Source organism: Asterias amurensis, chromosome 1, assembly GCF_032118995.1.
Source record: "Asterias amurensis chromosome 1, ASM3211899v1".
Taxonomy (NCBI): Eukaryota; Metazoa; Echinodermata; class Asteroidea; order Forcipulatida; family Asteriidae; genus Asterias; species Asterias amurensis.
Genome location: NC_092648.1, coordinates 19,329,204 through 19,344,708, shown reverse-complemented (window position 1 = coordinate 19,344,708; position 15,505 = coordinate 19,329,204). Strand labels below are relative to the sequence as shown.

Genomic DNA, 15,505 nt, shown 5'->3' with positions numbered 1-15,505 from the left:
TTGTGACCTCATGTGCACAATGCAATCCGTCTTTTCTTACTGGTTCGGTACCCACATTGACCATGCAAAGCCTTCATGTTCAACAGCAAAAGATTGAATACCTGTATGTGGGATAATTGTTTTGTAAGCTCATGTTTGCTTCCTCATAACGATGTTCGTTCATGGTTTGTCAGTCAGCTCATGAAGTACATGTACATCATTTACGAATGTGTTCCTTGGGTTAAGAAAGCACAGCACTGTTTATTGTTTCTTCAGTGCACATGTTTTGACTGGACTCCACAAAGCACTATCTGTGGAAGTAATTAAGGACTATTTAGAAGAGCTCCGGTATCCACTGTTTACAAGTGTTTATCAGTGTGTGTGTGATTGTGAGCAATGATCTATGATGAGACACATCCTGCTGTTGTTGTTTGTGCTGCCAGCCTCTTCTCTGTCAGTCTGTAGTCTAAGACATGTAGAGGGAAGATGCTCTGTCCATGGAGGTTCTACCTCCATGCTCTGTCTGAGCTGCATTTAAATTTTTGTTTGTTATCCTATCCATTAAATTGCAGTGGCGAGAGACCTGGAGAGACCCGCGGCTGAACTCATTTCGGTCAAGTGTTTCATGAATTGTGCCCCTACGCCGTAATAATCAAGTTGATTTACAGCGTAGCTTCGACACTCGCTTGCTGTTACCACAGTGAGTGGGTTCCATATAGACTGTTGACTCGCTTTAATCAGAGAGCAAGGACCATTGCTTTAATTGTTGTTTAAAAATACCTCATTAAAAAAAACTCTGTTGTTTGTGTCTTCTGTTCTATCATGTATGGTAGGACTTACATATTGAAAAGGAACATGTTTAAACGCCTTTGGTTCGTGCCTTCGGTTTATGCCTTTGGTTCATGCCTTTGGTTTATGCATTTGGTTTATGCATTTGGTTTATGCGTTTGGTTTGCCTTTGGTTCATGCCTTTGGTTCGTGCCTTCGGTTCATGCCTTTGGTTCGTGCCTTTGGTTTATGCGTTTGGTTTGCCTTCGGTTCATGCCTTTGGTTCGTGCCTTTGGTTTATGCCTTTGGTTCGTGCTTTTGGTCCATGCCTTTGGTTCGTGCCTTCGATTCATGCCTTCGGTTCATGCCTTTGGTTCATGTCTTTGGTTTATGCCTTTGGTTTGCCTTTGTTTCATGCCTTTGGTTTGTGCCTTTGGTTCATGCCTTTGGTTTGTGCCTTTGGGTCTGGCCTTTGATTCATGCCTTTGGTTCATGCCTTTGGTTTGTGCCTTTGGTTCATGCCTTTGGTTTGTGCCTTTGGGTCTGGCCTTTGATTCATGCCTTTGGTTCATGTCTTTGGTTTGTGCGTTTGGTTTGCCTTTGGTTTGTGCCTTTGGTTCATGCCTTTGGTTTGTGCCTTTGGTTCATGCCTTTGGTTTGTGCCTTTGGGTCTGGCCTTTGATTCATGCCATTTATTTGTGCCTTTGGTCCATAGTTTTGGTTCATGCCTTTGGTACTAAATGCCTTTGGTTTGTGCCTTTGGTTCATGTCTTTGGTCCGACCTTGGATGCCTTTTATTTGGTTCTACCTTTAGTCTGTGCCTTTGGTCATGCCGTTGGTCCATGCATTTTGTCCATGCCTTGGGTTTGTGTGTTTGTTTCATGCATTTGGTCAGTCATTGATGATGAGGCTGGAAATTCATGAGCTGACTACTATATACTGAGCTATAGGGCATTTTTACTGTTTTTACTCCCACATAACCCATTGACATGAGGCTGTTATGCAAACATGACAAAAGACTAGTTCCACAACTACCCCTCAAAAGTTGTATTGATTTGGGTGGAAGAAAAAATAGTGCTATAATCAGTCACAAGGATTTTTCCTTGGGGGGTTTGTCTGAAGGTTTTTTGGTTGGAGGTTGTTCTTTTTCTGTTACATATTGCCAGATATTGTTGATTAGAAGCCCAATCCATTCACTGGCCATTTATCAGCTGTGCCTTGCAGCCCAAGGTTTGGCGATTCACGCTGAACACAAACAACATTTCCTCCAAAGCGAAAAAGAAATCCTGGTGCATTTTAATTTTTATGAGAAACTTGATTGTCTTTACTTGGATTTAAGTTATGGTTTCAGTGTGTCAACGATATTCTCACACAAAACTGGAAATTCAAAAAATTTAATTCTGCGAGTAAAGTAAAGTGGTCAAAATATAATTGTCACGGGACAAAGGAAGCTGATTCTACCAGCAGATTTATCAAGGTCCCCAGGATGATCCTCTGGTGTTTGAACAATGATTGGTGTCTAAACATTTATATCAATAATTGATCATCTGTTAAATAGTTTATGTTTCTGTCTGTCTGGCCTGGAATAATCCAAACAATAATGAGGATTTCTGGAAGTGTAATCATTAACCAGCTTCTGTCTCCTGTGGTAGTACATGTAGGTGAATTCTAGCTCATGGTCATATAGTGTGAGAATCCCATGAAACCTGGCTGGTTACAAGCCTGTGGTTTGATGATTAAAGGCGAAGCATTCCATTGGTTTTTTAGAACTGTTTGATTGGTTTGATACTACGTTGATGTATTCAATAAAACCAACATTTCATTTCAAAAAGTGGTGGCATTTTTTAGATATCGCCAAAAATACGAATGGGTTATGTCCACACTGAAATAATCTGCAATAGAAATACATAATCTGCGAAACGTGGCTGACAGAAACGCTTTACAGGTTACAAACTTTGGGTCATAAACACTGCTATCTTTTTAAAGTTAACTGTCTTCAAATGCTTTATACCATCGAAAACTGCTCTAGGCTTCTAACCAAATTTGTTCATTGCCATTAATTATCAAAAGTATACCTTCCCTTTAACTCAATCATTACGACCTCATTTCTTGCATGTTTTCCTTTTGTGCTTTTACAACCAAGGTCTTTGTTCTTGTCCCATTTGACACAAATATTGCTGTCATGCTTTTCAGCACGTATACATCACATCTGTTGTCAAAACATGTAGGCTTTCCTCACAATGTTATGCCAGTTACCTTGAGGTTAAACATGTGTGTACAACCTTTTGATACCTAAAAGTACTGGTTGGTAGAGTTGACGAAAACAGTCCTGAAACCTGAAACTGTTTGGACCTAATCTCTTTTCAGTGCGAATCCGGAGAAAAACCATGCCCAATTTTAATCATGTAAGCACACATGCTTTGATACCTGAAGGTTGGTTTAGTTGGCAAAACAGTCGCAGACAATGTTCATGTTAAGTGATCAGCCATACCAAACCTTTAAACATTTGGACTTAATCTGTTTTGTGAGTCGGGAGAAAACAGTGAAAAACCACGCACAATTTTCAGCGTACGATTGTTCTTAAGTTTGGTTGTAACAACCGAAATCACCTGTTGTGTTTTTAAAGGTTTTCAGACAATGTTTTCTTAAATATTGCTTCATTTCAGAGGGAAACATTTGCAGAAAAAATACAGGATACGAACTTCAAAATTAGTGAGCTTTCTTCAGACTAAAATTAAACAAAAATATTTGTTTATTTAAATAAACAGGATTGTAAATACAATCCTGTACAATACCTTTAGTGTTTTGTTATACATGTTTACTTGTGCATGGAGAATTTTCTTCCTCCATGATTTATGTAAATGAATTGTTTTGAATAATTATTTGAGGTACCTCAAGTTTTAAATATTTCTATATTTTATTAGACAAGGTATTTGCAGAGCTCAATATTGGGCCATGCAAAAATTATTGTGTTAAATTATCCCTGAAAAGAGCATTGGCACAGGACTGGCCAATGAACGAAACCACATACATCCATTATTATCTATGAACACAACTTTGAACTTTTTCTCTTCAGCAGTTTTAACACCTTTTTCTCTCCATGTGTTAATACTTGTGGGTAGTTTTCTTTTTTGTTCCAGTATGATATACTTCTTGACTTTGATGTTTTGTAAAATACTAATTTTTGTGACAATTGTTGGACTGACATAATATTAATATTTATTTGTACGTATGCTTGTTATATAATCGATTGTTTGCTTATTTTGTCATGATATCAAATTGCACACAAGCTGTAGGTTTTGCTTCCAGTGTTTTGTTGTTATAAACTGCACCGTGTCCATTTTGTAAATTGTACCCAGCGGTGATGTGCAAGGCCCAATTTCTCAGAGCTGTAATTTTAGCTATTAGTGACCATATTCTGGTAAGCATAATTTAGTTACGTGCTTAGCTACTATTTTGTGCTTAAGCAGCTCAATGGAATTGGGCCCAGCCTCGGTTTCACAAAACACTAAGATTCATCTTAAGATGAGCTGTTACGATTGTCTTATCACACTTGTTTAGCAATTTAGAGTAGTACATAATATTTGAAGAACAATCGTTAGCTGTTTGTGAAATTGGTGGCACTATGGTTGCCAGACAAAATTACCTCTGAATCCGACAGTCTTATTTTATGCAAATCTGCAACGCATATAAAAAGGCTGTACAGCTGTATCTTGGGGCTAGCTTATTCAGAGACAATCAGACTAATAGTATATAACAATATCTAGAGTGCTCCCTCAGCCACTCCTGCATCACATTCTGTCAAGATGTTGACAATGTGAAGGGCCAGTTCAATACTCGAGGCATGTCTTTCAGAATTCACAATTTGAAAATTAATCAAAATATAGAAATGGGAAAGTAGGTTGAGCCCAGATTGTTTGAGCATAATCGTTTGTTAGCAAATGAGTCAGAAATCGAATAACATTAAGTTACTTACGAAGTTACATGTACATCATGTCAGGTCGAGCCTGATTTTATACAGGATTGGTCAAGATTTCTTTCAAAAGAATTCTCGCATTCCCTTGATGCATAACGTTGAAGAAATATCGGATGCAATCAAATGTATGTCAATGTGTATAAACACAACATTCTTAGCATTATTTATACTCAATTCAATACATGCTTTACATCCGTGAATACATCATACATGTACAGTATGGTTTGTTCTTTCCAGCATTCAACACCTAATACATGTATGTAGATAATGTACATAGAGATGCACTTGTGGTAGGAATAGAATAAACCTTGTTGCACATAGATAATGACACTTCATGTATCACATACACCCCTTGCATATGATGTCACAAGCGCAACACAGCGCCCTCACTGAGGTCAATGAAGACCGTCATTGGCTGAGAGCTGTGCGTGATGCGTACACACATGCACATTTCCATCGTCTGACCTGAGCTAAGGCGTCCAATGCAAGGGGTCTGTTTTTCATATAGCTTGCCGTGGTTGTGAAGTAACATGAAGTACATGTTATTACAAATGCCCAGAGTAGAAACATGTCAAGTCTAGCTTAGGCGCATCAAAACAGTTTCATTCAAAATGTATCCTTTAAACAAATTATGAGAGGTGGGCAGAGCGCATAAAGAATCTATTTCTAACCCTGCGACTGTGCTTGTTTTTTTACAGTGGTTGAGCTGGTTTACTGGAGAGATCCCAAGAAGTCCGGGGTTGTATTCGGCAGCGTCTTTCTGGTGCTGCTTGCCCTCAGCCTCTGCTCCTTCATCAGCGTGGTGGCGTATCTTCTCCTGGCCGTCATGACGGTTACCATCAGTTTCCGCATCTACAAGACCGTCATGCAGGCTGTACAGAAGACTGGAGAAGGAAACCCATTCAAGTAAGTGGAAGGTTTATGCTCGTCACAGTTGGAACATTATGTTATTCCAGCCTGAGTTTTGTTCTTGAAGGGGCACAGCAATTCGCACAGGGCAAAGGGCTTCACAGCAGAAGCACATGGCACATCGACAATTACTTTGGGTGCTGTGGGTTATTTCGAGGTGAATGTAAATTGTGTAAAAATGCATTGCATCAACAACAGTAGCCCCTGCACGACATGTGTGTGGGAGACTGCAGAAATTTCACACATTGCTAAACTACATTGTATTCGGTATGTTTACACAAACCCAATTCTTTTCTTGTGTATAAGTTACAATGTTCAAGTCATACACCACAAGGGAAACTGACTTGGTAGATTAATCCGGAGGTGGCCAGTTCAAGTTCCCATTGAAAAGGGATCTTTGCATCACCATTTCTGGCTGGTAACCCTGTGCTCAGCTGATTTGTGACCATAGAGATCGGTGAATATGGACCATCCATTTCTTGAAGATGTAAAAGACCAGCCTCGCTACCCTGGGCAGCCCGCCGTATCGATACCTCTCGTCACTAACCCCTGGGAGGCATGTACTGAGAAACAATGCTGATTGGCTCATGAAACTGGTTATGCATTAGATTTCAAGTGCGTGCGCGCGTAGTTTTAAGATCTTTGCATGTTGATCACGCCCACCTTTTTTATGACACAAACACGTTTTTTTTTTTAAACAAAAACAAAAACATTCTTTAAGACAAAGATATGTGTGCGAGCGTAGAAAAGATTGAAAATATACGCTCATTTAAATGATGCTAGAATATAGCACATTTTAATTTTCAAATTCCAGGGGTTATGATCGAGCAAGGCATGATGGGAAAAAATGGCGCCGCGAGATCGATCACCCCTGGGAACGAGGTTGGTAAAAGACTCCTTGCATTGGCCAACATCGCTGAGGTCAAACATTGGAAACATGCCTGCGTGTACCACCATGCACAGCTCTCGACCAATGATAGGTCTTCATTAACCTTAGTGAGGGCGCTATTTGGGTTTTGTGGTCTATAATTAGTTAAAACGTAACAATGCTTTCTTAGTGTCACAGGCCTGGAATTTCATCTTTTAGAGTGCAAGGCCGTTTATCATTCGGAGAGGGCACGTCCATTGAAAAAACTTTAAGTTGATGGGAAACTTTTGAAGGGGCACCAATCGCTCGTCCCCAGCGCCTTGCTTTAACCAAAGGCGCTGGGATGGGCAAACATCAGGCACGCTCATTGGTTTAATAATGCGCAGTCCCATCATGCATCACACTCAACAATGCGCCATATTTCTATGCACTGTACGCATGACGTACTTCCTGAACGAGAATCTGTTCAAGTGATGAGCCCATCCCAGCGGTCCTGGATAGACTGGCCGCTGTGGCCGAGCGAAGGGGCACCAAGGCTAAGACACGGGCAACCAAAGGCCAAGGTCTCAGTTACTTACATTCTTACTAGTGGTCTAACTCTCTGTAGTGGTTTGTACAACTGGTAATTAAAGATTCATATTTTTGTGTGTGTGTTTTCTGTTGCAGGGCCCACCTAGATTGCGACATTACATTGTCCAAGGAACAAGTAGAGAAGTACACTGACAAGGTGATTGAGAAGATCAATGCCCACAGTGGCTGCCTCAGACACCTCCTGCTGGTCGAGGACTTTGTGGACTCCATCAAGGTATGTTAAATAGTGGTAGAAATAATAGTACAGCTGTGGTCAAGTTCCGTAAGGATCAATGTTTAGTGACGTACATAGGGCATGCGCACAGAAGTTGTAGTGTGTACGACTGTAGTCATGTCATCAATACAACTTTCGACTTAACACACGTTATCATTTTGTTATAACTGGTCCACTCTGCGCTGTGCTATAAAAACAGCTGTTGGTAACTAGTGATGCAACCATGCCCAGTGTGGTAGGTTGGTTCCAAGTAGTTGACTAGCTCAGTCCAACCAATAGTCGACTTGACAGAGTTCGGGCAATGTTACTCAAACTATGGTCAATGATGGTCCTTGTGCGAACTTGGCCTGTGTCTTTCATCACAGATGGATCAATCACTGCTAGTGTCAACCTAAATCTGTCTTGGGCCAAATATGCAGAAGGACTATTGTTGACCACAGCTCCGTGAAAAGCAGCCATTTTTTTATTTTATTATTCAAAGTGTGTCTTATTTAATCAAGTAGGCTCCCCTGAGGAACTTTTCTGTGTAGAGACATGTTCGATTTGCAATACTTTGGGAGTACAATTTTTTTTTTAAATGCACCATCATTTTGCCCCAAAAAGCTTGATTACACGGAAAGTATAACTCTGTCTAGTCGACGATAATTGGACTGCTCTAGTTGACTATTTGGAACCAGCCTCCCCAGCATGGTTGCATCGCTGGTTATCAATAGCCGTTTTCATAGCACAGTGCAGAGTGGACATAAGAATATTAGGTTGTACTTTATTTGAGGGCAATGTGTGCTAGTAACCTCTCCCCTCCTTTCCTGCTATTTTTTTTTATATGTACCCACATTTCTTTTTCAAACGTAAGTTTTTAGTTTCAATATTGCTTATTTTATGACATTTTGGGCCAGATGCTGACCATTTTTTGCCTAGAGTGAATGTGCTGGTAACCTCAGCCCTCAAAATACTGTTCTCTTTTAACTATTGTATCTGTAAATACCTGTATTTAATTTTTATTAATTTTGTTTTATATACCCTTGTGGCTATTAATTTTTATTTAGTTTTGCAATTTTCTGTTATCAATTTGTAAAACATTTTTTTCACTTATTGTATCTACTTTGCTTGACTTTGTTTTCTTTACTTTTTTCCAGTGGATTTCTTCCTCCCCAGCCCTTTTCGATTGTAAATTGCCCCGAGACTCCCATATTATGTGCTTCATAAATGCTTTTTATTGTTATTTGATTCATTTAAATTGTTTTATTATTATTATTGATGGTTTATTAAAATTAAACTTGTAGCCAGTGGCTAAATTGCGTCAAATTTTAACTAGGCTACTTAAAAGTAGCCTAGTTTCCTGAAGATGTGATCTCTGATAATAAATCCATCCCTTTATATTTCTGTCTTTACAGTTTGCCGTCATCCTGTGGCTGTTGACCTACGTAGGAGCCTGGTTCAACGGACTCACCCTAGTCATGCTCTGTAAGCTTCATGTCATCATATTACTCCACATGACCCAATTAATGTCACTGGTACATGTACATGTTTCTATCACCAGCTGTGTCGAATCAGACGACAGAGAAAAATGATACCCGATCTTTCCACATAATTAAATTTAGGAAAGGAAGTTTCAGGCCAAAGCCCATAAATGTGCTAAGCGTGGTGAACTTTCAGTTACAGGCATGATATTCTTCCTACTTAAAGGCAGTGGACACTATTGGTAATTACTCAAAATAATTATCATCATAAAACCTTTCTTGGTTACGAGTATGGGGGAGAGGTTGTTGGTATAAAGAAAGAAGTAGTTTTCCACGAATTTGATTTCGAGACCTTAAGTTTAGAATTTGAGGTCTCGAAATCAAGCATCAGAGAGCACACAACTTCGTGTGACAAGGGTGTTTTTTCTTTCATTATTATCTCGCAAATTTGACGACCGATTGTGCTCAAATTATCACAGGTTTGTTATTTTATGCATATGTTGAGATACACCAACTGTGAAGCTAGTCTTTGACAATTACCAATAGTGTCCACTGCCTTTAAGTCTGGTTTACAATTTTGTTTGCCTTTGGAAAAATCAGAATTTGTTTGATTAAATAGCCTGAAAAGTCTATTAAAGCCTACACCATGTACATGTTTGTATGTCAACCCTTGTATTCCATGAAATGTTCCTACTTTTTCCCAAGGACCAAACTTCATGCCTGCAGCTAGCAAAAAAAAGTTTGCACAAACTGGTTTAAGATTTGATATTTATTGAAGTGGATGTATAACTCATTTTAATTATGTCTTTGTTTTTTTTGTATATTCAGGCTGGATTGACCTGTTCGTACTGCCCATTGTGTATGAAAAATATCAGGTAAATGGTGAATTGTTTTCAGGGTTCCAAACGGCTTTACTGTGCATTGACTGCGGATATTTATATAAACTGTCTCATTGCATAACAGACATGATATTCTCCCTACTTTTGAACTAAAGTAGGAAGCCTACACCATGAATACTTACATGTACATGGATGCTCTAATATCACATCTGGTACATGTATAATGTCTGACAGAGTGACTGTACAAGGTGGATGATATTGTAGCTACATGATGCAGTCTGCCTAGTGGAGGGTTGTAGCACAGTCAAACTGTCTGCTAATCATCATTATTAATATTTGTTTTCCCGTTAAAATCAATGTAATCGAGGTGAAGCAAGACGAAGAAACTAGTCTGGCACCCCTTGTTGCGTATCAGTATTCATTTGTATTGTAGCATATTGTACAGGGGATATAATAAAAGCCAGCTTGATAAGGATACACATGTACATGTGTAGGGTGTTACATCCCTATGTTCCGACACCCGTGTGTCCCTAACCCTCACCCTAACCCTAGCATGTAAATCATCAAGGGGTTTGGGGAAATAAGGTTGTTGGGAACATAGAGCAGATGTACATTAACTATGAGAGAGTTAGCCTTGTTTGGTTATGTTGGACGCTATACACGTATGTAGAAGTGAACTGCTCGGTTTGGGTGTACATAGATAGATTCACCCTGACTGAACAGTGTACTCATAGTGTACTCATATCTAGAATAGGCTGTTCAATATATCTCAAAAAGGCTACTCTTGCATAATTTAAGGCCATTGTAAAATGTTATACCATGACCTACAGGATGTGGCAGAGGTACTCCTTTCCAAAATGTTGCTATACTCTAATATTATTCCCTCTTGTGTACAATTACCCCACCCCCTTGAAAATCCTAGGAAGTATTCCCAGATTCCCAGATCACATACACAACAGGAATGGGGGTACACAAGGCCACATTATTTGAGCACCTACAATTTGAGGGAAGAATTGAACACAGTTTTATAGATGTAACATGTATTGTGTTGTAATAAGATTTATAACAATAATAACAATGGCTTTTGTTCTTGTATAGCAGTCATTTCCGTCACTCAGTGACACTCAATTATCATCTCAGGCCGTGTCCGAATTGGTGGCTGCGGCTGCGACCGTTGCTAGGGGTGTTGCTAAGGGCGTCCTGTACTTCAATGCTTGACGATACGGCGATCCAGCTGTAGCTGTATCCGCACATTCGGATACGGCCTCATTTAATTATTTATTTCATATGATTGCATGCTAATGTGCTTTTGAAAAATATGTATTTTGTAATTGTTTTAAAATCACATGTGCATTGTGTATTGCTTGATTGCAGACCTTTATACTTTCTTAGTAATATGTATTTTATTCTGAATTGCAGGCTTTGATATTTTAAATGTCAACATTATAATAATATTCACTTATTATCATGTAATACTATTATCGTATCCCATTATTATCTTAGCCAACTATAGTACAAGATATTCACCATAGAAACAAATATTAAAATGTAAAATTGCGATTGTTCTGACATTTTCAAATGTTTTTGTCTTGTGTCCTGTTTAGGTGCAGATAGATGATGTTGTCGGTAAGGCACAAACCCAGATCAACACGGTCCTTACTACGTAAGTATAGAACATTCTCGCTGACATCCTTTTTCTAAAAACAATGTGGAAGATCTACCATGCCGAAAAATTAAGCGCATTCTAAAGTTGAGAAAATAGAATTCGCTGTTGCAAACTGCTTACCAACCAAAATGGCCTATGGTACAAATGCCAGAAGTTGTTATAGGCCTGGCGTTTCGACCCTTGCAGAGTATTTTCTTGAAGGCTAAATGACAACACAACAAACATAAACAGATTCATAAGAAAGACTCACAGCCTTTGAGAAAGACTCCGCTAGGATAGAAATGTCACGTCGCTAATTTTGTTTGCACTTTCTAAAGTTGTCAGAATTTCTTTTCAAACTACCCATTCATGTCCCCTGAGTGTTCAAACAGAAAGGTTCACAAACTTGACACCTGTAAATATAAAAAATTATGTTATCAATCATCAACACCATGAAGCCATAGAAACCAAAGAAAATTAAATTGATTTGGTGTTGAACAAAGAAATATTTACAAGAGAGGGATTTGAACCGACAACCTCCAGATAAATATATACAACTATAAACTGCCGTATGGCCAACGATCACACCCAAGTTTACAATCTAGCAAGTGACAGCCAAGGGACCACCTTAAGGGGATGCAACTTAAAAACAAAGTTGTACAAAGTTTTGGGTGCAATGCATTCTTCTCTCTATTGTTGCTCCTTTGTTCCCTTTTTTTTTCTTTGTCATATCTGTCTTTGAGGTTACAGTTACCAGGAAATATATTTTTCCTCCTCTTTTCCAACACAGCATCAAGACCAAGATCCCATGGCTGAAAAAGAAAGAGGAGTAGAGAAATCTTCTTCAGAGAAGGGGAGGGGAAGGGAACCCCAGGCTTGACTCTTCATCAACCTTCATGCACAGCGATGTAACAACGGGGGACGGTTGCTGCATGTACACCTCTAGACCCTACACTCACTACTCACTGTTCTAAGTCAGGGTCCCAAGCAAAATTGTCAGCTCCTAAATAAATCGAAAGGCATTTTAGTATAACGTTGATTTTGACAAAGATATCGTTGTTCAATACAGAAGCCAGTATGGATAAGAAAAATGTAACAACTCTTGCAGCATTAAATCTTTCTTGCTAAAGACTGGTTTGAGCATTGAAAATGGGCAAATATAGTCGGTCTGAAATCACGCTGCTATGGCAAATACAATTCACTGGAAATAATTAAGCTACCTATAGAATGAATGTTTTTAATATAGTGGGAGGGGGGATTGCATTTGCATTGTGAATGTGATGCCGCCATTACTCAAAAAGTGCAAATACTGAAAAAAATGAAATTGAATTCACTGATAAAATAATGTTATAATAATGAGTAATAAGCAGAATTTATATATGCTCTGTTTTTGTGTATATAGAGGATTGGACTACAATAAAGATTGCATAGAGGGCGCTCCGCTCACAAATAACTGATATTGCTGATGTTTGGTCGGCCAAATTATGGGTAGATTATTCTTAATCGAATCACTTCGGTCCTAACATGTGTTTCTCTGCAAGATGTGCAGCTTTATGCATGTACATGTACAGACACGAACAAGTAGCAATGATTATGCACAATGAACAAAAAAAGAACAAATGACTCTGCTTGGCCTTTGGAAAAGAAACCAAGAAACATGAACACTTCACAAAATATTTGATGAGCTTGAATTTCATCTTTGAGAGGGGAACGCCAAGTAGAAAGTCTAAAGGACACTTTTGAAGAGGCACCGAGGCCAAGACTAGGGCAACAAAATGATCTCTGTGACCTCCTTGTAATAAGCCACTGCGGAATGTCAGCGGCGCATGTCTGTTACTGCTGACAACGGATTTTGTCTATCTCCAGTAACCTTTTGCCTTTATCCCAATGGTTCCTTGCCCAGCCATCATGCAGCCATTCAATCCTAAGTGAAGAAATCGTTTGAAGCAAACTTTCAGTGGAAACTTGCAAACAACAGTTACTTCGAAGCAAATCATGTTTATCTAGGAACTGGTTTCTTTTTTCTTCTTTTTTTATTTGCTCTTCAATATCAGTTATTTGTGAGGTCCTAAAAAGATTACACTACAAAGAAAAACGTTTGTCAGAATTAAAACTCCCTCTGACTTCGATCTTGTTCCATGTTAATTAATACTGCCATACGTGTCTATAGCCATGACTTTGTATGCACATTTTAGGGATGGTTTATAAAAAAATCTCTTGCTGTATTCCATCTCTTTTTCATCCCGGCTTATCTCTAGGCTTTGTGACAGCTGTCTCAATGTATGATAATAATATTATTCAGAAGTTGTTAAATATGAATTCATGTCAGGACTTGTATGGACAATCTGTGAATATTAATAATGCTTTAAGACACTGAGTGTGCGTGCAGTTAACTTGAAATTTGAAATTTAAATGTATGTAAAGAAAAAAAACAGAAATGAGTATTAAAAAAAAATTAAAAAGTAGGCTTGTGCTAAATCTGGTTCTTAGTTAATGCAAGGGAAAAACAATCAGTGTCACTGATGTATTATTTGACTAATGATATCGTAATGATATAATAAGTCCAGTGGTATGATGAAGGGATGTTGCTCATTAAGAAGTGGAGTCTGTGTGGCGGCCATCTTTGTTGTCTTCCCAGAAGGGGTAATCATGATTATGGCATTAACAAAGCATTGAGTTGACGGCACCAGACTCAGTTATTACCGGGTTATGGTACTGCTGCTCCAGTGCTGGCATGTAAAGTTGTGTGCATTCCGGCAGAAAAATAACGGACGAAAGCTCAACACAGCTTTTAAAGATGGTCGCCGCTTAGAATGTCCATTGTTAAAAGTTAGTTATTCTGATTGCAGTACGACGGCAAAAACGGTGCAGTGTTTATGTAAGCTGGTTACGCAGTTTGTTTTCTTACGAATTTAATTATCACTGAAACAAAATACATAAATTTTGAAAGAAAAAAAAAGTAAGGTAAAGTGAGTATTGTTGCCTGTATTTTGTACCTTGTCACTGTAAATGGTGTTCATTTGAATCTTAAACATAAAGATGATTAACTAAAAACAACTATGTATAATGTACAGCCAGTGTTGTGTGAATGTAATGTACACCTTCATTTCAACTGTCCTTCATTATATTAAATGAATATACATCAGATTTGGATTTGATTATATTAAATAGATATCAACTTAGGAATCTGTAGTCTAGATGACAATACCTCTTCAGAGTGAACCCTCTGTTTTTTTTACAACGGGCATTCCTTTTTTTCTTTAAAATGAACAAAAAAGGGGTTTCTTTCTTCTTTTTTGCAGAAACTTTGTAGAATGGTAGCCCAGATAAATAGTGCAAGAGATGACCACTAGTTGACTAAGTTTGTAGTGTATTCTCTTAGTAGGTTGACATCATAAATTTGTACAAATTCTTTCAATTTTGCTGAATGTTCATATTTTGCATGTATCATTGCTATTTACTCGCAGGCAGCTAGGCTGGCTGTTTCTAATCTATGTGCAGTAAAAAAAAAAAGTAAAAAAAAGTAACTTTAAGATGTAAAAAAAAAAAAAAAACTGTTTAGTCTTGTCCTCCAGATGTGTGACATATTGTGAAGTAAAAAGGGATGCCAGGGTGGTCAATATTGTGTCTTTGCTTAGTTGTAAGACAAATCTAAATTGAGGGAGATTTTTTTGTAATGTTTGCTTTTGGTCTAGAGGGTAGATCCAAGGTTCTGAAGGGGGCATCATCTTCACCATTCCCCCTCCCTAGATCCACCAGTGCCCTTGAAAGATTTCTAGAGACGTTAGTCGTACAAGATTTGTGAAACTATGTCATTACTCTCTTTGTCCAACCCTGTATTTTGTATCAACACATTTAAGTAGATCTTGCCTGCCATTTAATGCAGTTTAATTTTTAAGTTTTGCTGTTAATCAACCATTCAAGATTGTTCTTAATTTTTCCTTTTTCTCCAGTGAGTCATTAAGGCTTGATTATTGTGCCATTTGGTTCTTGTACAAAAACAAATCTTTATTAAAGTGCAAATTATTGATGGAAATGTTAGTGTGCTTTCGCCCATATTTTTGGATTCAGCCTTTAACTTCATGGGTTAAGTCTGGAAATTGTGGTTGTGCTATAGATGGATTTTCTTTTTTGAATTTCATTCAACTAACGGTTGTCTTTTATACAAAAACTTTTCTTTCTGCCTGTGTTCTTGCTAGTACTCTTCTCTAGGAGATAAGTAGTTAACAAAACGACGAAACTAAAAGAACTTGTAA

At 38.3% G+C, this 15,505-nt stretch overlaps 1 protein-coding gene across 2 annotated transcripts in view; it reads left to right on the top strand.

The window, feature by feature from the left end:
• Positions 1-15,227, top strand: part of LOC139952405 (reticulon-1-A-like) — a 30,231-nt gene extending 15,004 nt beyond the window's left edge. For both annotated transcript variants that reach the window (XM_071952691.1, XM_071951897.1), the window contains 6 exons: positions 5,422-5,629; positions 7,167-7,305; positions 8,700-8,769; positions 9,594-9,640; positions 11,209-11,267; positions 12,040-15,227. In XM_071952691.1, the coding sequence (XP_071808792.1) occupies positions 5,422-5,629; positions 7,167-7,305; positions 8,700-8,769; positions 9,594-9,640; positions 11,209-11,267; positions 12,040-12,082 (566 nt within the window). In that variant the 3' untranslated portion in view covers positions 12,083-15,227. The remainder of the gene's footprint in view (positions 1-5,421; positions 5,630-7,166; positions 7,306-8,699; positions 8,770-9,593; positions 9,641-11,208; positions 11,268-12,039) is intronic.
• Positions 15,228-15,505: the final 278 nt, after the last annotated feature.